Raw genomic sequence first — 24488 nt, 5'->3', positions numbered from 1 at the left:
TAAGAATAGAGAAAACCAATCTATGGTGATAGAAGTCAGAAAACAGTTGTGTCTGGGAAGGAGAAGAAGTATTAATTAAAGCAAAGGCATAAGGGAATCCTTGGAGCTGGAAATATTCTGCATATTGATTGGGTGGCAATTATATATGCACACATTCATGAAATTATATACTTAAAACTTTTTGCCTTTGACTGTATACACTTCAGTGAAAAAATAAAAATAAAAATAAGACATTTTGAGAGGGGACCGAGAGATGACCCAATGAATACCATTTAGTGCTTACTTTGGAAGCTGCCCAGTCAATCCAGCCTTTAGCACAAGGGTCAACGTTAATAAGCACAAGGCCTTCCACGAGTTCTGGATGATTGAGCTGAAATAGACAAAGACAACAGTTTGAAAGTTCCACTCCCAGCATTCTTCTATAAACACTGGAGCATGGTTAATCAATTCTTATGTATTATGCCATAATGCCTCAGATTTGAAAGTAAGACTTCAGAGAGGTGCTAGGTGCAGAATATTTGGAAAAATTGCTCTTTAAGTCTGACTTAACATCTGGAAAACCAGTTCCTTAAAATGCTATGAAATGATCTTGCCTGGCAAGGATCTGTGAGGAGACATGATATTTATTTCCTCATCAGAGGAAGGCACCTGGTAGTATCTCTGCAGTTGTTTAGCTCATGGTGGGTTCTCCCTGCTGGGAAAGTACCCTTGGAATTACTTGGCATAAGGGGCTGCTGAGGCTTAGACTGGAGAATTTCACATTCATATAGCCTTGACCCCAATAGGAGCTTCTTACGTTTTTTTGTTTTGTTTTTTGTTCTTCCCCCAGAAAGCACCTGAATGGGTGATACCACCCTACCCCAAAAGACTGTCCTATCACCCAGGAGGCATCTGAAAAACATTTCTTTTAAAAAATTTTTTTTAGATTTTATATTTATTAAAAAAAATTTTTTTAATGTTTTTATTTACTTTTGAGAGACAGAGAGAGAGACAGACAGACAGAGCATGAGCAGGGGAGGGGGAGAGAGAAAGGAAGACACAGAATCTGAAGAAGGCTCCAGGCTCTGAGTTGTCAGCAAAGAGCCTGATGCGGAGCTCAAACTCGTGAACTGTGAGATCATGACCTGTGTCGAAGTTGGACGCTTCACTGACTGAGCCACCCAGATGCCCCTTTTAGATTTTATTTTCAAATAATCACTACACCCATCGTGGGGTTTGAACTTACAACCCCAAGATCAAGAGTCACAAGCTCTACTGACTAAGCCAGCCAGGCACCCTTGAATTAAGTAAGTAAGTAAGTAAGTAATTAGAGTGTGTGTGAGAGTGAGCACACACAAGTGTGCACAGGGGAGGAGCAGAGGGAGAGGGAGAGAGAGAATTTTCAGCAGACGCCACACCCAGTGTGGGCTTGATCTCATAACCGTGAGATAATGACCTGAGCGGAAATCAAGAGTTGGATGCTTAACCAAATGAGCCACCCAGGCACCCACCCTGAAAAAATTTCTTAATTTCTGTTTCTTAAATAGAAATCAACACAGACATTTCTATTTACACTCAAAACTCTCCAGTTTACTTCCTTTCCCTCTGATTACACTGATTATGCTCACTATAGAAAATCTGATAAACAGAAATTACAAAAATTAGGAAATAAAAACTTGTATTATCTAACCACACAACATCAGTCCCTGTTAATTAATATTTTGGTATACTTCCCTCTAGTCCTTTCCTATGTCTATCACAAACTATGGTGAATCTGTATTTTAATTTTTTTGTTAATGTTACAGTATATGTGAATCACATATCATTACAAACTCTTCTTATAAAATTTTAATGGCTTCACAAAATTCCATACATGTTCTCTAAGAATTACTTTTTATTGATGATACCCTGCCCTCATTCATGATTTCTCAGGTACTGTAAGTACAAAACAGGGCTTTCTACAAACCTTTTTCTGTTGTTGACAGAATTTACAGAAAAACTGACATAAGACCCACAGTAGTACCTGGTCACTAACAAAGCAGTAGAGCTGTGACCTAGGCAGTGCCTCAAGGGTAGCAGGACTAATCCTCTGTACTTACTGCAAATCTGCTGAGGATGTAAGCTCCAGCTCCAACTCCAATCCCAATGATGCTTTTCAGACTGTGAAAGGGGACATACCAACACTGATAAGATTAACTCACTTGGAGGGGACATGGCATAATGGAAAAAACACAACTGGGTTCAAATCTGGCTCTGATGCTTACTGGGTTCTAGAAGCTGGTCAAGTTTTTTTTAACTTTCTGAGCCTCAGTTCCCAATCTATAAAAGGATATAACCACCTATTTCTAAGTTGATTTTAAGGGTTAAGTGAAATATGACTAAAACCTGGAGTCATTCTAATAGCTCCCTCTCCTATCACCTCAATTTTCAACCTAACAGTAAGTCCAAAGAGTCTACCTCCAACATATTTCCATCTATCTCTATATACTTCACTCCAGCCCCAGGCATTCAGTATCTAGTCGTCTCTTGCCTGACTGCTGTAATAGTTTAATGGTCTCCTGCTTATTCTTTTTTACTCTTCTCCAACTCATTCTCCCCACAGCTAGACTAATTCTTTTTTTTATTAAAAAAATTATTTTTAACATTTATTTATTTTTGAGAGACAGCAACAGAGAAGGAGCAGGGGAGGGGCAGAGAGAGAGGGAGGCACAGAATCTGAAGCAGGCTCCAGACTCTGAGATGTCAGCACAGAGTCTGACACGGGGCTCAAACCCACGAACCGTGAGATCATGACCTGGGCCAAAGCCTGACACTTAACCGACTGAGCCACCCAGGCGCCTCTAGAGTAATCCTTTTAAAAAATATAAACAGCTTTACTGAAATGCAATTTAATACCTAGAGTGACCATTTAAAAGACTAAACTGAAAAAAAAAAAAAGGCAAAATTAATGCACATTCTTATCTAACCCATTTTTAAATTCTATACCTGAAAGAAAAAAAAAAGACTAAATTGGGTATCACTCCCCTACTTAAAACTTTTCTTTTTTTAAAAAAAATTTTTTTTTTCAACGTTTATTTATTTTTGGGACAGAGAGAGGCAGAGCATGAACAGGGGAGGGGCAGAGAGAGAGGGAGACACAGAATCGGAAACAGGCTCCAGGCTCTGAGCCATCAGCCCAGAGCCCGACGCGGGGCTCGAACTCACGGACCGCGAGATCGTGACCTGGCTGAAGTCGGACGCTTAACCGACTGCGCCACCCAGGTGCCCCATTTTTTTTTTTTTTTAATTTTTTTTTTTTCAACGTTTATTTATTTTTGGGACAGAGAGAGGCAGAGCATGAACGGGGGAGGGGCAGAGAGAGAGGGAGACACAGAATCGGAAACAGGTTAAAACTTTTCAATATTTTTTTTTGTCTTTTGAATAAAATCCCCAATTCTTACCTGATCTGTGAGACTATGTAATTGGGTTCTTGTCTATTTCTCAAATTTCATTTCATGCCTTTCTCCTACTTGCTCATTTGGTCCAGGACTTCTGGAAATATTATTCCTTCTGTCTGGAATCCTCTTGCCCTGGCTCTCTGTCTAGGTACTGGCCTAGACATGTTCTTTTTTTTTTAATTTTTTTTTTCAACGTTTTTATTTATTTTTGGGACAGAGAGAGACAGAGCATGAACGGGGGAGGGGCAGAGAGAGAGGGAGACACAGAACCGGAAACAGGCTCCAGGCTCCGAGCCATCAGCCCAGAGCCCGACGCGGGGCTCGAACTCACGGACCGCGAGATCGTGACCTGGCTGAAGTCGGACGCTTAACCGACTGCGCCACCCAGGCGCCCCTGGCCTAGACATGTTCTTAGAGAGGCATTGCTCAACTAGCCTTATCTCTGTAAACCTAGCCCTTCTCTAAGGCATCACCCTCACTGACTTCTCTTACAACACTTTAGTTGTGATTATTATTTGTTGTTAATTATTCCTCCCACTAAAATGTAAGTAGGCTCTGTGAGGACAGTGACTATTCCATTTGTTCACCATCGTAGTCCCTAGATCAGACACATGGTAGAAATTCAATAAACACTGTGTTAAGGAACTGCAGAATGAACCTACCTTAAGTGGGTAAGAACAGGAGGCAGCATTTCAGCCAACTCATCCATTGTGGGGTACTGGTACCTGAAATCCAGAAGGATACCTCCTGAATTAGAATGCACCCACATTTCCCAATCACAAGAACAGCCAGAAGAGTATGGGGTTCTTAGAGATAAAGCATTCCCTTTACCAAAGGCAGAAAGGAGATGATGTGTGGAAATGACTGTGACATGCTGTGTCTCTCTCTAAGACTTCCATGCTGAGAAGAAAGGAGAAGAATCTATGTGTTTCTATTTTCTAAAGGGCAGTCTCTGGGACCAGAAGAAGCCATTTGAACAGAACAGGTAATATGGCTCTCTCTGAAGGCATTTCCAAATCCCTAACAATCACTTCAACTGGGATTGAGGCTCAGAAAACTTCCAGCAATAACAGCCAATTGAGGAGGTGGCTTTTGGTCTGCGGCTTATAATCAGGCAGCTAAAGGCAAAAATAAACAAAGGTTTACTGGGCCTAACCACATTGGACCCTTGTCTATTTCTCAAATTTCACTTCATGCCTTTCTCCTACTTGCTCATTTGGTCCAGGGCTTCTGGAAATATCATTCCATATCCTAGACTCCTCATCATGAATGCTGATTTGTTTTACTTAGACATAAGATAATGTGGTTACTTTATTGCTTTTGAATTTGGTGTATGATATGAACTACATGATCCTAAGATGGTCAAGCAAGGCCAGGAGCCGATTCAGACTAGGAACTCAAGAAAAGAAGGGAGCATCCATAAAGATTACAGAATCAAAGATGGAAAGAGACCTTAAGACAATCTAGGATCTATTCTATATGTGACAGGGGAATCAGCCTGCCTCTGCCTGAAACACTTTTTAAGTGATGGAGTGCTGTTGAGCCATTTGTACACAAAACAGAAAAAAGGAACCAGATATAAATCTTGTTGGATATAAATTGGTCATTGGTCAATTTGCATCTGAGAGACAGAACAGCCCGAACATGTCAATAACATGGATTCTGGAGCCAGACTGCCTCAGTTAAAATTCCAGCTCTGCTACGTATTTGTTATGTGATCTTGGCAAAGTTACTTAATATTCCTGGGCCTCAGTTTCCTCGCCTGTACAGCAGGAATAATAGTAAATCTATCCCATAGTTCTGTGAGGGTTAAATGACTTAACAGATATGAAACGTTTAAAGCAATGTCAGGAATGCTGTTTAAGTCCAATGTAAGTGTTGGTTATTTTTTACCTGCAATGGTCTATTTCACATCAGTCCCTGGCAGAGGCAGCTCTGGAGAGGAGCCAAGGGAAAGGGGAAGAATCTGTAATTTCACAGCTTGTGCTTTCACTCCCCCTTCCAAGGTCTTTTCCGTAATTACAATGTCCATGGAAGAGTGAGGGAGACTGTGGTTCCACCATGCAAAGCAGGTTTAGGATGAGGCCAAGAGCTCCAAGTCCAGTCAAAATGCATCTCTATTTGACAGGGCAGCTTCTCAGAATAAATGCTTACAAAAATATTCAAATTCCCATCACTAGACTGGGAGGTGAGGTTGGGGAGGTGCTCCCAGGAAGTACAGATGGATTGGAATTTGTTCTAGGTAGTTGGAAGTTTTAGGGAGGGACACAGAAATGACATTTTAAAAAGATGAGGAAGGGGACAGATAAAAGACAGTGACATGTGGGTGTTTCAGACACTTAAGCCTTGCAATTACAAGGTGACAGATTCCCATCTATGGAGAACCATTCCTGGACATAGGAAAATATGCAGTTTCCCTCAACAGATTGTATGCAACAATCCTCTCAGAGCAAGGAAAGAAAGAGGATAGTTGGTTGATAAGTATAACCACAGCCTGTGCTAAAATCAACAGGAGAAATCAATGCTACTTCTCCCACTGTAGCTCAATCATTTGCTCTTCTGAATGCATGGCTTCTAGAAGGTCTTGCTTGTGGCCTTACCCTGTTGGGAAAGAAGGTGCACCTTCCTGCTGGCCTGGGGCATCCACATGACAGACAGCAAAGTGCTGGGTGATCTCTTGCATATCCTCAAAGTTAAAAAATGCATTGAAACAGGATTTATCTGCAAGAATAAAAATACTCATAAGTCACAGACTCTCTCTCTCCCCAACTTTCAACGGAGTGTCCATACAGTCCTCTTCATTTCTCTCCAGTTTTCTTCAACTCAATTAATTCCATATCATTGTCCTCTTTCACTCCTTTTATTCAATGTTCCACCAAAATGAGGTGTCAGAACAATGTGATTCAAGCTGCCCTAAAGGCTGAATACCAGACATCCCAATGACCTGAAAACGACACTGAATTCTCAATTCTACAGTGTCTAAAAAATGGAAACCAATTCTGGTATTGCACAAAATAATCTTGCACCCATCATGCTGTCATTTCTCATGTACCTTATTCCCCCATCTGACACAGAGACGCTAACTATATTCCAAGAATGTGGCTAGAGTAAATATCCTGGGCTACTCACATTCACCATGTGGAAGACTGTCCCTTGGAAAAATTGCTGCAGTGTAGAGATGGGCTGCTGCTTTAATTTCTACCCTGTTAGTATAACTGCTTAAATCACTTCTCATGCTTAAGGGGCTACAAAAGCTCCAGAACTAAACTGTAGCCTCAAATAAATGTAGGCCACCTCTGAAAGCCAGAGAAGCATGGGAGAAAAACATTCACATGTACAAGCTCTGAGCCTGTGGCTAGAGCCAGAATCATACTATCTAGAGAAGTCCACTTAAAATCACTGATGACAGGCTATAGGAAGAACACTTTCACTAATTCATTGAAGGGCTCACAACAAAGTTAAGTTGAAAAAAACCAAAGAAGTATAGACTTAAACAAAACAAACAACTGATTTCTATTCTACTTTTTTTTTTTTTAAGACATACTTTATTATTTTTTTTTTTTTTAAGTAAGCTCTATGCCCAACGTTGGGCTTGAACTCATGACTCTGAGATCAAGAGCTGCATGCTCTATTGACTGAGCCAGCCAAGCGCCTCTCAGTTCTGCCCTTAACCAGTTCATCCTTTACCAGTTAAGACACAAAGGTGAGATATAATTCCAGTATCCCCCAAACGCATTTTCCTGCACACTTCCCAGACACTTCAACCCTGCGTTAATATGTGTAACAATGAGGAGGGAAGGTTAAGCCAGAGAGGAGAAAACCTGTGCTCTGTTAGAATACTGGGGTTTCTTCTTTTTAAAAATAAATATACAAAGATTAATTATTATAATAAAAAAGGAAGGTATAAAATCATATACATACGATTGAGGCCAATGTCATGATATGTCAGAATAACTGGTCTGTTTCCCTTTGGGAGGCCTCTGATGGTGACGTGAACCACACCGTGAGTTGTTTCTATGTCATGTTCCTGTAACAAGACAATGTATTGTCTCAGCAAAGGCAGAATGTACTTCCCAGATGGCTGAAGTTCCACAATACCTATTTATTGCTATTTCTCACTAGCTGGGGCAGGATATATCACTGAACCATAAGCACACTGGAGACATGTTATACTATATAGCATATTCCTACTTTCTAATTCCTTCCAGATAAACTAACAAATGAGGGGAAAAATACACCTTCTCATCCACAAAGCTTACTATCTTTTTTTTTTTTTTAAGTTTATTTATTTTAGAGTGTGCAGGGGCGAGGCAGGGAGAGGGAGAGAGAGAATCCCCAGCAGGCTCAGTGCTGCCAGGAAAGAGTCCCACATGGGGCTCAAACCCAAAAGTCGTGAGATCACGACCTGAGCTGAAACCAAGAGTTGGTTGCTTAACCGACTGAGCCAATCCAGGCGCTCCTAAAGCTCACTATTTTAAATGAGGCAAGTCAGGGATCTGTTGAGAATACACTTGCAAGTAGCTTTTAAAAGATCAGCAAGCTGGGTAAGGAGCCAGGTAAGACATGGGGGAAGAAAAGGAAGCAGAAAATATGAAGGAACTGCTGGGTAAAAGCCAGATGTTTCAGAGCCTCTAACCTCATATTCAGCAACTAATAAGTTCAGTAGATACTTATGGGTGTGTCTGCCTAAAATCCCTTCCCTTTCCTGGCAGCTGCTCTCCTGTGTCACCCATACATTACAGGAGGCTCTTGGCTGCCAAGTTTGTAGGATGTAACCTTATGGTCATGGCTTACTGAAGAGAGGTGAGCATCTGGTCCATGGTGGGTATGTATCCTTCCCTGAGAATTTGTAACTGGGACTAAGAGATTTTATCCTCAACTTGGTTCTTCTCTTGAAAAGAGAAGCAGACTTGGGAGCTTTTAGTAAACATTTCCACTGCTCTAATTCTTGGTTCTAGCTGTATATGGTCTTAATTTCTGAGACATTCCTGAATTGCCTCTGGTTCAAGCTAGCTTGGGTGGGTTTGTTTCCTGCACCCCCAAAGAATCCTAACCAAGTCAAAGAGTAGAGTTTAAGATGTAGTCAGAACAGAGCTCAGGAACTAAACAAAGCTCGAACAAGATGCAATTGGAGCTAGGACCAGCACTAAGAGTGACTGGGTAGAAAAGAAAGGAACAGTAGAAAAGCCACTGAGGTTTATTCTAGTCCTCTTCGATGTCTGTATTTCTCAAAAATAAAAAACTATTATGTCTAGCCTAGTGAATTTTTGCTGATGAAGTCCTCACCTATCTCAGACAGTCTTATAGTAGATAAGATAAGATAAGATGTAGCTAGGATAAGATTAACTGTCAATAAGAATCCCAGCAAAGGCAAAGGGCTTCCAACTTAATTTCCTATCAAATTATGAACCTCATCAGAACTCTGGTTTCTTCTCTGATGTGGGGCACAAAATAGTCATAGGCTAATTCAGTATCAGTGTATCATAGTATCATAAGCCCCAGGCTGAAGCAGATAATCTCTATCAAATCAAGTCATGAGTGACTGTTTCTGTATTTCTCTATTTCCTATTCAGGCCTATTCAAAAGACTTGGAAAGGGGATGTAAGAAATGAAGGAAAGAACGAGATACTTCAAACTGGCTATGACGTATAGGGTTTAGAAGAGATGAATATAAAGAAATAAATTCCTGTTACTACATGAGCATTTCTCTTGTAGTAATATCAGAAGTACTGAGGAACCCCTCACCCCCACCACTATCAAGTTTCTTCATTAAACAACTATTTACTGAATCCCTAACTACCAGACCCTGGACCAAGGTCTGGGGATAAAAGTGAACAAGAGAGATGTGATCCTTATTCTCACAGAGATTATGTTCTAGACAGGAAGGCAGGCAATGAACACACAAATCAACCAACCCATAATAATAGTATGTGATAAGTGCTATGAAAGAAATAAACAGGAAACCATGATAGAAAACTGAGGAGAAAGACATTAACTCTATTAGCAGCCAGGAAAGTGCAAATTAAATTTAATGAGATGCCATTTCACATACACCAGATGGCAAAAATTTTAAAGTTAGGTAACACCAAGTGTTGACCAAGATACAGAGAAACAGGAACTCTCATACACTGTTGGTAGGCATGCAAACTAGAAAAACTATTCTGTAGAACAATCTAGTAATCTCTAGTAAAGCTAAGAGGTATCTATCCTACAGCAGTTTTACTTTTAGGTGTAATCTAAAGAAATTCTCAAACACAGTCACACACACAAAAGGATATATACAGACAGATACACTGCAGCCTTATTTATAATGTCAAAAAATTTGGAAATAGCCTAAATATTCATCAATAGGAAAACTGATAAATAATGATCTATTCATATAATGAAATACAGATTAAAATGAACTAGAGGCATTAATATACAGATAAAATCTTAAAAACATAATGCTGAGTAGAAATGCAAAAGGGTATGTATGTATCACTTACATAGATTTTTTAAAAAGCAACATTACATAGATTGCATGTTTATATACATACATTTAAAACATAATACTTAGAGAAGGAATGTACACTAACCTTAAGATTTTGTTTCCTTCTGGGAGCTGACAGATTCAGAAAAGGAACTCAAGAAGGCTTTGATCTCTCTTATGTTTTAATACCTCCCCCTCCCCCCCCATGTTTTACTTCTTGAGAGAAGGAATAAAGAGGAAGAAGCTGGGTCCTGCCAAATGGATGACGCTACAGGAGAACCCAAGTTGAAGAGACTGCAACAATTTGTCAGCTTCACAATCAGGTTGCCGGAGCCTTCAGTAAAGTTTTGCTAAAATACTCCAGCTTAGTTTCAGCTGTGCTACTGAGGATGGAGGGAAAAACCAGGTAACACTGTGGCCCTAAGGCTAGCAGGACCTCCCAAAGCTAGGTAATTGATGATGAGAGCATGGGGCTGGCGGGGGAGGGGGGGCGGGTAGTTAGCTGTCAGGGAAGTTCAGAAGAAGGATGATGAAAAGGGAGACATAACAGAAAGGGAAACGTAACTCTGTAACCATTTCTTAATCTGGAGAAATTCAGAGTTAAAACTGGATCCCTACAAGACCTCAACTTTTTAGGGAGATCTCAGCCCCTACTTCCCCATTATAAGCCTCAAATTATGTAACGACTCAACTATTCATGGGCCAAGAGTCCTGCGCCCTATTTGGAGCAACACTTGGTTGTGGATGTCTCATTCATTTTCAAAGTATGTGAATGTAAATGTTCTTGGTAGAATAAAAAATATGAAAAGAAAGGAGACACTCACCTCCATGTGGACTCATAAATATATCCTTTGCGACTCTGTGTGTGAATAGCTGAAACAAGTCTCCATCTGGAGATGAATGTGCAGGGACCCTGGCTATGGTCAGGCAATTGCAGGGGTGATGCTGCTGCCGCCTTTCTGCTTTAGTCAACGATCATCTGTTTCACAAGCTGCTTTTCCAATTACCTCACCCTTCCCCAGCATTCTAGACAGTGTGACTACACAATGAGAGCCCCTGCTCAAAGGGCAAAGCCCAAGTAGTGTCTAACAGGCTCTGGTCATAGATCTTTCCCAGCACTCTGATTATTTATCATCTCCAAGGATATGGACTTCTTAAACACAATCCCTTTATTCTTCAGGCTATAAAATGACTTGAAATCATATTGGTTCTGTCTCCATCCTGGACTGCATCTCCTTCTTAATCAAAGACGTAACTTTAGGGGCGCCTGGGTGGCTCAGTCAGTTAAGCATTCGACTTCGGCTCAGGTCATGATCTCAACGGTTCGTGAGTTCGAGCCCCACATCGGGCTGTGTGCTGACAGCTCAGAGCCTGGAGCCTGCTTCGGATTCTGTGTCTCCTTCTCTCTCTAACCCTCCCCAACTCGCACTCTGTCTCTGTCTCTCTCTTTCAAAAATAAATAAAAACATATTAAAAAAAAAGATGTAACTTTCTTTTTTCTTTATATGTTTTTTATTTATTTTGAGAGAGAGCACATACGTGAGCGGGGAGGGGCAGAGAGAGAGGGAAAGAGAATCCCAAGCAGGCTCCACGCTGTCAGTGCAGAGCTCAATGTGAGGCTTGATCTCAGGAACCATGAGATCATGACTGGAGCCAAAATCAAGAGTCCTGGACACTTAACCAACTGAGCCACCCAGGCATCCCTCAAAGATGTAACTTCCAATCGAAGAGTTTTTTTTAAGAATTTAAGAGTTTATGGGGAGGGGCTGGGGTGTGAGGACAGGTTAAACAGGTGATGGGGATTAAGGAGTGCACTCGTAATGAACACTGAGTGATGTATGGAATTGCTGAATCACTATACTGTATACCTGAAACTAATATAATACTGTGTTAACTAACTGAAGTTAAAATAAAAACTTTTTCAAAAAAGAATTTAAGAGTTTAAGGATATTACCACTATTTTATAATAATCAATTTTCACCTTTTTTTTTTCTGAGTCCTCTTCCCTCAGCTAAATGTGCTGTTATCAGAATTACAAAATCTGACTTGCCTTTTCTCTCTGAATTCAGTTAATTTTTGATCACTTCATGCCCGTTAATACTTCTTCTCCCTGGCAGTCTGAAATAGTTTAGGAAAACTTGAATGACAACATACTCTTGGAAATATCAACATTTTTGTTAGCATGGAATTTTATTGTTTCTAATAAGCAGGCTACTTATGAGCCTTGGATACAGTTTTTGTTATTATATAGAAAACATATTTTAGGTTTATTTATTTATTTTGAAAGCAAGTGAGTGCCTGTGCATACATGTGCATGAGTAGGAAGGCAAGAGAGAAAGGGAGAGACAGAATCCCAAGCAGGGATCTCTGGCATGGCGCTCAATCTCACAAAGCCTGAGATCATGATCTGAGCTAACACCACGAGTTGGATGCTTAACTGACTGAGCCACCCAGGGGCCCCAGGAATTTTTGATATAATACCTCTACTATCTTACCTCCGTGTAGGGGCATAAGATTTTTTGCATAACCTCATTTACTCCCATAGAAGAATCTGCCTCTTAAGATTATTCAGCCTTCTGCCTATCAACAGATCACTTTTTCCTTTCTAAAGTTCCATGAGGCTTTTCCCTGACTCTAGTCTCAACATTCTCCCTCCTCCTCTTACCTCTTTCAGCCTAGTTCAGTCAACACTCTTGCAGACTGTTTCTACTGTTACTTCTCAACCACCCACAACTCTCGGCCTTTACACAAATCATGCTCTTCATCTGAAAGCCTCTTTTATAATATGTCCATACATAAAATCTATCTTTTCTTCCTTCAAAGCCAACTCTAGTATCGTCTTCACATAGCCATAGTTAACAATGAGGAGAAAAAGAGTGAATGGTTATTTAACCCACATGCAACAGCCAGAACACTGACTTTCTACGTAGAAAAGTCCAGGCAGGAAGGGTTCCGGGTCTGGCCAATTCAAACACCCCACTCTCTGGCCACAATGAGTGAATGTACACGTGACCCATGCTAAGCCAACAAGAATCTGCCCCTGGACTTTTGCCTAGAGATACAGGTAAACATCTTTTAAGCAGTGAAGCTAGTAACCTGAAGTTGGCAGCCATTGTGCCCATGATAATGACAGAGCTCATCAGAGAAATAAAACCTTCTAGTGACAGGGGAAAAGGGAAATGAGAATTGGGGTGCTGATAAAAAGCACTTTCGCTATTCCTGTAAGATTCTTTTTACCCCTCAATGAGAAAAAAAGTCACCTATATCTTTAGAACTTACTAAAATCAACCTCTCTCTTCCCCACTCCCCCAAACAACTATGACAAAATCAACCCCAAAAAGATGGGGCATCTCAAGGGGAGGAACTATGAACAAAGGCCACCAGAAAGGAAAAGCATGTGGCAGAAGTGGGGTAGGCCAGAAATAATTCCAGCTCTCCTGAGAGTGGGGAGTATATATAAAGGAAGCAGTGGGACAAGAGGCTGAAAGGTGGGCTGGGGCCACATTCACATCCTTCAAGGCCAAAGAGGAGCACGGAGCTGGTCAAGCTTTCTAACACAGATTATAGCAGATAGTTGAACTCCAGATCTCTCCAAACACCTCTTTTCTGGGGAAAGAACTTTCAGGATACTTATTTCACTTAATTCTTATTTTGCAAACGTGCCCATTCATCAAATGATCTTCAAGAGTTTAAAGCTGTTTAATGATTAATGCAATTAGATGTACATTCCTGAGGTCTTTATATCTATTGTAGCTTTTTCTTTTTCTTTTCATGACATCAGGTATATCACCCATTGAATTGTAGTAGTGGTACCAAGAATAAAAAATTAAGGAATTTTTAACTTTTCAAAAAGAGAGTTTAAAGCTGTTTAAACCCCTTTAGAAGAGGCAGTCACATATATACATTTGAATTGCACTACTAAAAACCAATCCTCACAGTTGGGTTCTATAAATCAGTTCCCCAAAGAGTTACTGCAATTAAGCAGCTAGCATGAAATTACTCAGCCCTTGGCCATGCCTGGATTATTCCAGGAGCAAGAACTCCATTCTTACGAGTGCACTCCATTATTAGCCTCTTCTATGGAATGATATATCCTAGCAGACAGCAGCTTTGCACTCTCCATTAATATTTATTAAGTACCCCTCTGGTAGAAGTGGAAGGCAATTTGATAAGATATGCCAAGAGCTCTAAATACGTTCATTCCAAGAGTCCATGTAAGGAAGTATTCTACAGTGTGGATAAAATTTATGCACAAAAACGTTCAGTGAACTGAACGTATTATAAATGATCTAATTTCCAAAAATAATGGAATAGTTAAGTCATGGTATAGCCAGATGAGGAAATACTAGGCATCTCTCAGAAATTATTTTTGAGTGTTAAAAATGATATAGAAATGAGACTGTGTTGTAATTATGAAGTCAGAAAAGGGGACACAAAATTGTACATCCAATTTGGCAACTATATAAATTTAAAAGTTACTTTATAGGGGCACCTGGGTGGCTTGGCTGGTTAAGGACCCAACTCTTAACTTCGGCTCAGGTCATGATCTCGCAGTTTGGCAGTTTGTGGGATTGAGCCGTGCACTGGGCTCCGCACTGACAATGTGGAGTATGTTTGCAATTCTCTCTCTACCCTCCTCAAAATAAATAAATAAACTTTTTATTAAAAAGTTACTTTTATAAAAATTATACACACACACCTATTTCAACACCAAACATAAGAATATAGTTGTCCCTAGATTATATGAGTTTTTTTCTTGTTCCGTATAATTCTCTGTGCTTTCCAAATATTCAACTGTGAGCATGTACTCTTTCAATAACCTGAACGTAAAAGTAGAAACTAAAAAGAAATAAAATAAAAGATGGTTATCTCTAGGTAGCAGGATCATAAGCAACCTTTATTTTTATACTTTTCTAATTTTTTCCTGATGTTATATAAAGTGTTATTATTTATCTATTAAGATTTTATTTTATTTTATTTTTTTAAATTTTTTTTTTCAACGTTTATTTATTTTTTTGGGACAGAGAGAGACAGAGCATGAACGGGGTAGGGGCAGAGAGAGAGGGAGACACAGAATCGGAAACAGGCTCCAGGCTCCGAGCCATCAGCCCAGAGCCCTACGCGGGGCTCGAACTCACGGACCGCGAGATCGTGACCTGGCTGAAGTCGGACGCTTAACCGACTGCGCCACCCAGGCGCCCCAAGATTTTATTTTTAAGTAACCTCTATACCCAATGTGGGGCTCGAACTCATAACCCTGAGATCAGGAGTCACATGTTTTCCTGACTGAGCCAGCCAGGCACCCCAAGATAAGTGTTATTTTTTAAAAGCAAGGTATCATATACACTTGCTATACCATATGTCTCAGCTCTAATTCTAAACCTTTTTTAAAAAGAAAAAATTTTCTTTAATGCTTATTTTTGAGAGAGACAGTGAGAGCCAGGAAGAAGCAGAGAGAGAGAGAGAGAGAGAGAGGGAGACACAGAATCTGAAACAGGTCCAGGCTGAGCTGTCAGCACACAGCCCGATGTAGGGGCTCAAACTCACGAACCGTTGAGATCATGACCTGAGCCGAAGTCGGATGCTTAACTGACAGAGTCTCCCAGGTGCCCCTCTAATTCTAAACCTTTAAATGGTTTCACAAGGAAAGGAAAATTAAGCAGCACCCACATAGACAAATAGGCAATAAGCCTGCTGATACATTGTTTCAACTGGCAGTAGGCTCTTTTCTCCTTTCTCATCAATCCTAAACACATCACCTCTAACCACCCCTTCCCACATTACCTTATATCCAAATATAACTGCTGTTTGTCTCAGTGGAGTTAATTATCAATGAAGTGACTTAGGACAAACAAAGAACCAAGAAAAATGGTAAACTTTTTTTTAAAGTAAGATCTGGGCCCAATGTGGGACTTGAACTCACAACCCCGAGATCAAGAGTCGCATGATCCGCCAACTGAGCCAGCAGCCAATGCCCTGAGAACTGGTAAACTTCTAATTATAATTTCAATTATTGGAGGTGAAAAAAAAAGCATGTAGTTGATTGGTAAAGAAAACAGAGGGAAAAGGTGGCTCAGAGTGACATTATGAGCTTGGCTGATGATACTAAGGTAACTTCCTGGGGACGTCATCAAATATTCCTTAAAGATTTTTCTGAGGCAAGACAGAGATCAGAAGGAAACCCTGATTAAATAGCTTCAGGTAACCTAGTATCACAGTAATGCTAATGGTCAACACCAATGCCAATGCTGAATGCTTTAACATTTAGTGACAATGTTGGCTTTAGATCTGTTTTGTCTCCTAAGAATGCCCAATGGTTTCTGGGAAGAGACTTCACGCAAACTAGGCCATTCTAGACTTCTTATATCACAGTTCCTAGTTTTTGGGACTTCTATCGAACTGTCACTAGACTCTTGATCCAGCTGTCTCCAAAGCATCACATAAGCCTTTAACAAAGAGACAGACAAGAATGGTGGTAGAAGATTTGTGAGAGCTAGAAAGAGGAAAAGAGAAGGGTCTATGGTTTTTTCTTCTTTAGAGCACAAAGAACCTGTACATTCAAAACAGTGACAGACACGTGACAGTGACAAACACCTGCCACCATTCTATTTGTATTAGGACGGAACTAAAAGTTATATTTTACAAGGCCAGAATATGTTACTACATCAAAGCTTCACCAAAAATATCATGAGTTTTTGCCAGACTATTTTTAAGCCTTAATTTAAAAAAACTGATGCATAATTATATTTCTAAAACTCAATTTCATTTATATCTAAGTATACTTATGTGTGAAAATTTCATAAAGAATATATACCAAATACCATACACTAGTGAAATAACAAGTAATTTTTATTTATTTACTTTTTGTTTTCTTATCTACTTTGCAGTGAGCATGTAGTTTTTTACATTTCATTTTTCTTTTTGGGGCAGGAGGTACTCAATTTGGTGAAAATCAAATCAATGTATCTACACTTTTTTTTTTTTTTAAAGTAGGCTCTTTATCCAGTGTGGAGCCCAACACAGGACTTGAATTCACAACCTTGAGATCAAGACCTGAGCTGAGATCAAGAGTTGAATGCTTAACTGACTGAACCACCCAGGTGCCCCTGCTTCTACACTTTTAAGTTGAAGTGTATGTACGTATATGTGTGTGTGTGTACACACACACACACACACACACACACACACACACACACACACACTGTTTTTCCTGGGATTTTTCACTTTGAATTCTACTGTCACCCTTTCTCAAATGATCTCCTTCTAGGTAAATTATATCAGATATTAACAATAGCCAAATTCAACTGGTTCAACCTAGATCCAAACTATAACTGAAATTAGGTCAAGTTAAAAACAAGTAAACCCAAACTTGACTTTAACAGCACTAAGTTGATTCTCTTATATATATAAAGTACCATATACTTTATATACGTTTGATATATATACCAAGAGGTGTTTGATACTGGGATTCAGAAATCTCTAACAATGCTATGAGCCTAGCCCCTAACAAAATCAGTTTCAGCTGTTCTGTTAAAGAATTTTAGCTTTCAGAACAACTCAACTCCTTACAACATCTCAGCTGTGGACATTTTCAGATGGGAAAGAACAGGCAACAGATCCAGGAAGAGTGGGGTTTTGCAACCCCAATTCCACCCAATGGCAAGTTATGAAACCTGACTCTCAATTCCCTTGTCTATAAAACAAGGATAATAAGAACCACCTTGTGATAGTGCTCCAAGAACTGGAGATGTGTATATTTAGTATCTACAGTAGGTACCCAATATTGCTATGATGTAAGTGTGCATGCAAGATAAGTATTAGTTCTTCCTTTCGATGCTAATGCTATAGACAGACTCCAATGTACTTAACATAAAATGCATATCTGAAAATAACTATTTGCCTATGCATATACAGGATGGCTGAATCCTGGAAGCAAGGAAGCTGGTTTTCCACACCTTCCTTCTCTGCCTAGTACCCTCTGAGTTTACTTCATGTTGCTTCAGACAGCCACTGCTATGAATCCATCTCCAAACATAAGGTTCTCATTTCCATGTACTCACTTCTTCCTCCCATTTCTTTCAGGGCCAGTCAACAGATAAATTAGGTAGATGGAGAGATGCTGGTTCATTTTATTGATCTGCAAATTGGCAATAGAGCTACAGGCAAAAGCAACTAGGAAGAATAATATCATTTAATTAAGGACTAATGACTCAAGTTGAATTTTGCATCTCCAAGCATAAAGCCAAAAGAAATCTCCATTTTGTATTAATGATACTTAGTTAATTTGTCTTTTTCTTTTAGAAAAAGATTTTGTTGATCAGTCTCCCTTCCAAACTCTCCTCCCCCACCTTCTCTGCAGTGAGGTGACACTACTCCATTTAACACCTGTGACTGGGGTTTCCAATGGAGTTCTTAATCAGAAAGTGACAGCTCAACCCAGTAACATACAACCATAACACAGGCACCTGGCAGGCAATTTTTGAACACTACAGCAAATCGTTTTAAATAAACCTGATCCAATGACCAAAAGAACATGAAGGAGTTATGATTAGCTATGAAGAGAGATCCACTTCTACAAGGCCACCAGCACAGGGAGGGAAGCACTGCAGAAATCCTGTACATAGCCCCCCTTGGTGCTTGTACAGTCCTTACCTGACAGTCAAAGTCCTGGAAGTTTCGTGTACCAGTCTGTCAACAGAAGGCAGAAAACACAGTCAGTTTCCCCATGTGGCTTCCCCAAATGTGCAGCAAATTCAGTTCACAGTGCAAGCAGTGCACGTGCAGCCTTTTGGTCACCATAAAACTAAAATGATTCTCATCAAAAGGCTTCAGAGACAGGGTGGGCTCCTAACATGTAAAAGGTAAGATTACACTTTGGCAGGCTTCCTGTAAAGATAAAGGAAAGGAGCCTGGCTGCCGAGTAATGTAATTTCCTGCTTCCCTCCCTAAAGAGAGCAGTGAGAACCTGTGGGAAGAGGATAAAACAAGGATCAAAGTCTTAGGGCACAGTCACAACCCACACAGAAAGTATCTGGGAAAAAGGGGTTGGAGGCCAACCCTGAGAGGAGCAAAGGAGGGCAGGAGCCAGGGTGCCCAGAACCAGGAATTAAAGAAAGAATCAAGAAGAGAACAAAGATATAGATGGATCAGAAATGGAAGACTTGTAATTTAACAAGGGAAAAAGGCAATATCACTGAAAGAGGGAAAGACAGACAAAACAGGATTCCTAATACACTGGCCTATCTGTTGCATCCCATAAAATTGCTGATAGGAAAAAGGACAAGTCACTGAGTCATTTCAAAAGTAGAACATAGTCAAAAGATTCAAGGAGAATTCACCAGACTTCTAAAATGAGATTATATCATAGTAATGTTTGTTTGGGAAAAAAAAAAAAAATCAATGGCAATGACTCAGAGGCATTTTTATAGCATTTCAGATGCCAGAGTTGCAAAAATATGACCTAAGAGTATACAAAAAAGATAATGAGTGATATATCTGAGAGGGGAAAAAACCATTCTGACCTGATCTTTCATAAAGTAAACACCCCCACCCCCCAGGGGAAAATGTCTCATTATTTAGAAACTGTGTTAGAGTAACATATCTGTTCTGTCTACAATTGACTTCCAAGAGATGTGGAGCCACTACTAAACACGTTCCCAAAAGCTGCCCCTCCAGACAGGATCTAGATTTCTGATCCCAAGGGAGTATGAAGAAGTCCGATACCCCTTTTCAAGATCCTCTTAGAAACAGTTCTGTATCCTCTACCCACACTGCTGGCAGAACAAAACAGACAGGTTAGAAACACAGCCCACTGTGTAAAAACCAACCAACCAACCAACCATACACACACACATAAAACCTCTAAGATATAAACTGTCCTCTCTATAAGAGTTAACTAGCAGAACCTACTGAGATAATCTAGAGTGACACTATCTATTAGGGTAGCCATTAGCCACATGTAGGAATTAAAATTAATTAAAATAAAAAATCCAGTTTCTCTGTCACATTACTCAGATTTCAAGTGCTTGATAGACACATGTGGCTAGTAGCTACTCTATTATTGGGCAGTGCAGATACAGAGCATTTCCATTATTGCAGAATTTCCATTTTTCCATTTCCATTACTGAGAACTTCTGGATAGCACTGATCTAGAAGCAGAAAGCTTCTGAAAGAACAAGGCTAGGGAGGAGCACACCCTTGTTTCTCTAAAATCGGCAGTGAAGTCACAACAGATTACCAATCACAGAGACAGAAGATGGGACCAAGAACAGGAAAGAGTGGTAGAGACAGCTAGTCTGAAATATTGCTCCTGGCATGAAACCACATTCACAAAATAAAGTCTGATGCAGTCACAGCACGGAAGGACACCTAAGACACCACGCAAATGGGACTGGGTAGCACATCTCTGAGGAATGCTGTCGTTGGCAACAAGGATCATAATGTTCCACGGCTCCCACTAGCCCCACAAAATGCCTGAGAAGTCCTTCAGAGAAGTCACTGCATTTAATTTCTAGTTAGATTGTGAAAAGCAAAAGGAAGGGCCCTCTCATGCACTACTAGGGTAGATGGTTTAAGTAGGATATGGTGACTAAGCAAAAATAAAGGATACAAACAGTCTTTACAATTTGACCTCAACTACATTAATATGTGCCAAAAAAAGACTAGCAGAAAAATACCAAAATGTTAACGACAGCAGCTATTTCTCAATAGAGAGATGATGGATGATTATAATTTTCTTTGTACTTTCCTACAATAAGGAAGTAACTCCCTTTTTGTAATTAGAAAAGTAGAAAAAAAGGATTTGGTATGATACAAAAAATATGTTTGTAACTTGTTATTTTGTAATATAAGATTTAAAGATTCATTTAATCTTTTGAGGAATAATGTATAATGATATACAAACAGACCATATCAGACTTCAATCTTTTGGCTTCCCAGAGGTTCCTTTAGAGACTTAGAAAGATTAAAGAAAATCACTTTAGACTGAACTAAAATCTTGGTCATAGAAGAGAGGCACAAATTCGGATGAGCTCTTTGGGAAGCAGCTGTCACTGTATGCATGAGTTTTCCTTCCTCACAACCACATGATCACAGTCATGAGGCATTTTTTGAGTTCCTAAAGCCTGAGATGAGCACAAAACCTCTGAAATACCAAAAGGAGAAAGAGGCAATTCTCTCCAGAAACCAAAGCCACCCTTTTTCATTAACTATCTAGCAAAAAACAACTACGTGTTCCTTATCCAACATTCACAGCTAGACTCCCAGAAAAAAGGTACTGTAACTGGACAAAGACTATCTAACAGTTGTTGACTTTAATTCCAGTATAATTAATGTGGTGTTATATTAGTTTCAGGTGTACAAGGTAGTGACTCAACAATTCTATACATTCCTCAGTATAACACTTTTTATTGTTGTTGTTTTTTTTAACGTTTATTTATTTTTGAGACAGAGAGAGACAGAGCATGAACGGGGAAGGGTCAGAGAGAGGGAGACACAGAATCTGAAACAGGCTCCAGGCTCCGAGCCATCAGCCCAGAGCCCGACACGGGGCTCGAACCCACGGACCGCGAGATCGTGAGATCGTGACCTGAGCTGAAGTCGGCCGCTTAACCGACTGAGCCACCCGGGCGCCCCTATTGTTGTTGTTTTAAAGAGGCACCAGGTGGTCTTGGAGAGTGGCTACAGGCTTCCTGAGTGATCATCCTAGAGAAAGGATATGATTAAGTCTGTTTGATAGTATTTGGCATCCAGAGTTTCTGAATGGAGATCATTAGCTGGTCCCCTCTCAACTGTGGTAAACTGAAGCCATATTCTCTGAATTCATTAAAAATTCAATACTACTCACTGGGTGCATCCTAGAAGAAAGAATTCCCTAGGGACTTACCTATCTCTGATATTAGAGGTACATGGTTATACTCTAACAAAATTCCCAGAAATTTCAAGTTCTGGGTGTTTTCTTTTTTCTTTCTGTCCATTTTGAAGATACCATTAATTCCATGTTCAGAGAGATTCTTGCACTAAGCAGACTTAATTAGCAGAAAAGGAGTCAAGAAAAAATTAAAATAATAGAATAATTGGAGGAAGACAGTAAAAAAGAGTGGGCCAAGAAAAAAATAATTACTGAAAGTTGCAGTCAAGGTAGACGCCAGCCAAAGGGAGTATTTCCTGGTGTAGCCTCAAGACTACATGTAGAAGGTGAATGAAGATAAATGAAGCAGCTCAAGAAGGTAGATTAAAAAGTCATTCTCTCAAATATTATAAGCCTGGAGAATAAGCAAGAAGCAACTAAGAATAGATCAATGAATGAAGAGAAATATGAAAAGAAGGATGATGGGGGGAATTTAAAAAACAATTGCTAGGGAGAAAAGAAATGTAGTTTCCCGACATGAGATCTAGTCAAGAGGCATATATAGTTTCAAAAGACAGAAAACAACAGATATAAAGAAAGACAAGATGCATAAGACCTTAGAACCAACTACCAACAGGAAGAGATTTGGGACAAATATACCTGTTCTGTGAATCTGAAGTATGGTAGGGTACCTCTATTCCCAGTCCTGGCACTCAGTAAACACAGTAAACATCATTTTTAAAGGTTATAAGCATCTCAAAATAGAGATATTCAATTTGAGTAAGAAATGAACACCAAAGTTACATGCACTTTAGGAACTAAAGTGGGGAGAAGGAGTTGTTACAATAATAAAAGTTTTAGAAACAAGCTGATTTGAAAAAAAAAAAAAACTGTCAAAGAATAAAATATGGCATTTCTAGTAACAAAAGACAATCCCTACCAACAGAAAGTGGAAAGATGGGTAACTGTATAAGCAGAAGGGTTAGATAAGCCTAGAAAATACTTTTTCTTTGTTAATAAAGATTAACCAATTAACATGGATTAATAAATCAATGTTTTTACAATCATCAATAAACCTTTATTTTAAAAAGTGTTTTTAAGTTTATTTATTTTGAGAGAGAGTGGGATAGGGGCAGAGAGAGAGGGGAGAGAGAATCCCAAGCAGGCTCTGCACTGTCAGTGCAGTGGGGCTCGAACCCATGAACTGTGAGATCATGACCTGAACCAAAACCAAGAGTTGGACACTTAACCAACTGAGCCACCCAGGCGCCCCAATAAACCATTTTTAAATAGAAATCTGATCAAGCTGAAAATCCAAAGTGAAAATTTTATATATATATATATATATATATATATATATATATGCATGAGTGTGTTTGTGTGGGTATATGTGTATATATATTTAAAGCACTTATAAATATGGACTTCAAAAAATACAAAGAAACTGAGACTTCACAAAGAAATTTATAAAGAGGTTAGATACTTGGATAAAACTGTCTACAATCAGATAATCGTCTGTACACTGCTGAAAAAGTACAATTTCAAGTCTAAAATAAACTCTTCTATAACATACTATCAGGTTAATGTCATGTGTCACTGACCTCCTGCACTAAAAACTCCTTAGGTAGCTTGTGGCTATGGCTTCTTCCACTATCTCCTGCTGATCTTGTAGCCAGTTGACAGTGGTCTGTCACAGTGGTACCATTACTTGCTTGGGAACTCATTTCCTGCTCCAGTCCCATCTAGGCCACTTATGACAATATGTGACAATCACTTCTTAGCACATTAATAGACACCCACCCTCCAGTGCATAGTAGAGGTAGCACTTCACAAATAGTCTTTAATGAAAAGGTCAACAACTCTGTTTTTAACTCTACAAAAAAAAAAAAGAAAAAAGAAAGAAAGAAACCTTGGCACTAACCCTTTGCCTGTCTCTGCTGTCCTGAAAGTTACAAACAAGCTCATTCATGGGTTTTCTCTCCTCTGCTTACATTTCCAGTCATGAGTAGAGACGGAAAACTTAAACTGCGATACGGTCTATCTCACTTTCTATTTTAACAACCAAAAAAGGTAAATAACTTGTTTCTATTCTCTCCACTACTTATTCAACCTACTTGATGTTTCCTCAATTCTGCAGAAGCCAGTTGTGGCTTTCTGCTTATTTTCTCAAGACTGCCCCTTGGCTTTCACTCGGTTCAGTATTTTTTGTACCATTTTTGTACATTTTTGTATCATTTTGTACCAAATCCTTTTTTTCTGGTGTTCCAATTACAAAAAGGAAAGTACACACTCACTGTAGAGAAGTATAAAGAAAATTATAACCATCCATCATCTCTCTATTGAGAAATAGCTGCTATCATTAATGTTTTGCTCTTTTATTAGTCTTTTCTGGCGCATACTTTAATATAGTTGAGGTTAGAGAAAATGAAGCACAAATCAGTCAGCTCTCCTGCTTGTTATAAGGTTGAGGAGGTTAGAATGACCAGCTTCAAGAGGCAGCAGGTGGTGGGCAGAGCCCTAGACCCCCTGATCCAAGTTGAAATCAACAGATGTGGGTTCACCACCCTTCCAGACACTACCTTTAGACAAGTACTATAACCTCTCTGAGCCTATCTGTAAAATGGAGTTAAAAATACCTTTACTTATTTCATAGGAGGTTGGGAGATTTAAAGAAGATAATATCTGTGAAAATGCACTAAAAATAGTTAAATGCTATTTAAGAAAAAAAATCGGTTCACATTTCTATACAATGTCT

General features: G+C 39.5%; 1 protein-coding gene across 1 annotated transcript in view; it reads right to left on the bottom strand.

The window, feature by feature from the left end:
- Positions 1-24488, bottom strand: part of NDRG3 (NDRG family member 3) — a 67911-nt gene that overhangs the window by 21431 nt on the left and 21992 nt on the right. Inside the window, exons 3-8 of the mRNA XM_047068703.1 lie at positions 18538-18573; positions 7338-7443; positions 6017-6137; positions 4079-4141; positions 2079-2139; positions 284-370 (exon numbers count right to left, since the gene is read on the bottom strand). Coding sequence (XP_046924659.1) covers positions 284-370; positions 2079-2139; positions 4079-4141; positions 6017-6137; positions 7338-7443; positions 18538-18573 — 474 coding nt within the window. The remainder of the gene's footprint in view (positions 1-283; positions 371-2078; positions 2140-4078; positions 4142-6016; positions 6138-7337; positions 7444-18537; positions 18574-24488) is intronic.

The sequence above is a fragment of the Lynx rufus genome, unplaced genomic scaffold, assembly GCF_022079265.1.
Source record: "Lynx rufus isolate CCGP_SWC_20201006 ecotype Redwood Valley unplaced genomic scaffold, mLynRuf1.p SCAF_8, whole genome shotgun sequence".
NCBI classification, from domain to species: Eukaryota; Metazoa; Chordata; class Mammalia; order Carnivora; family Felidae; genus Lynx; species Lynx rufus.
Note: the sequence above shows the minus strand (reverse complement) of the source record. Positions and strands in the feature narration are given on the sequence as shown.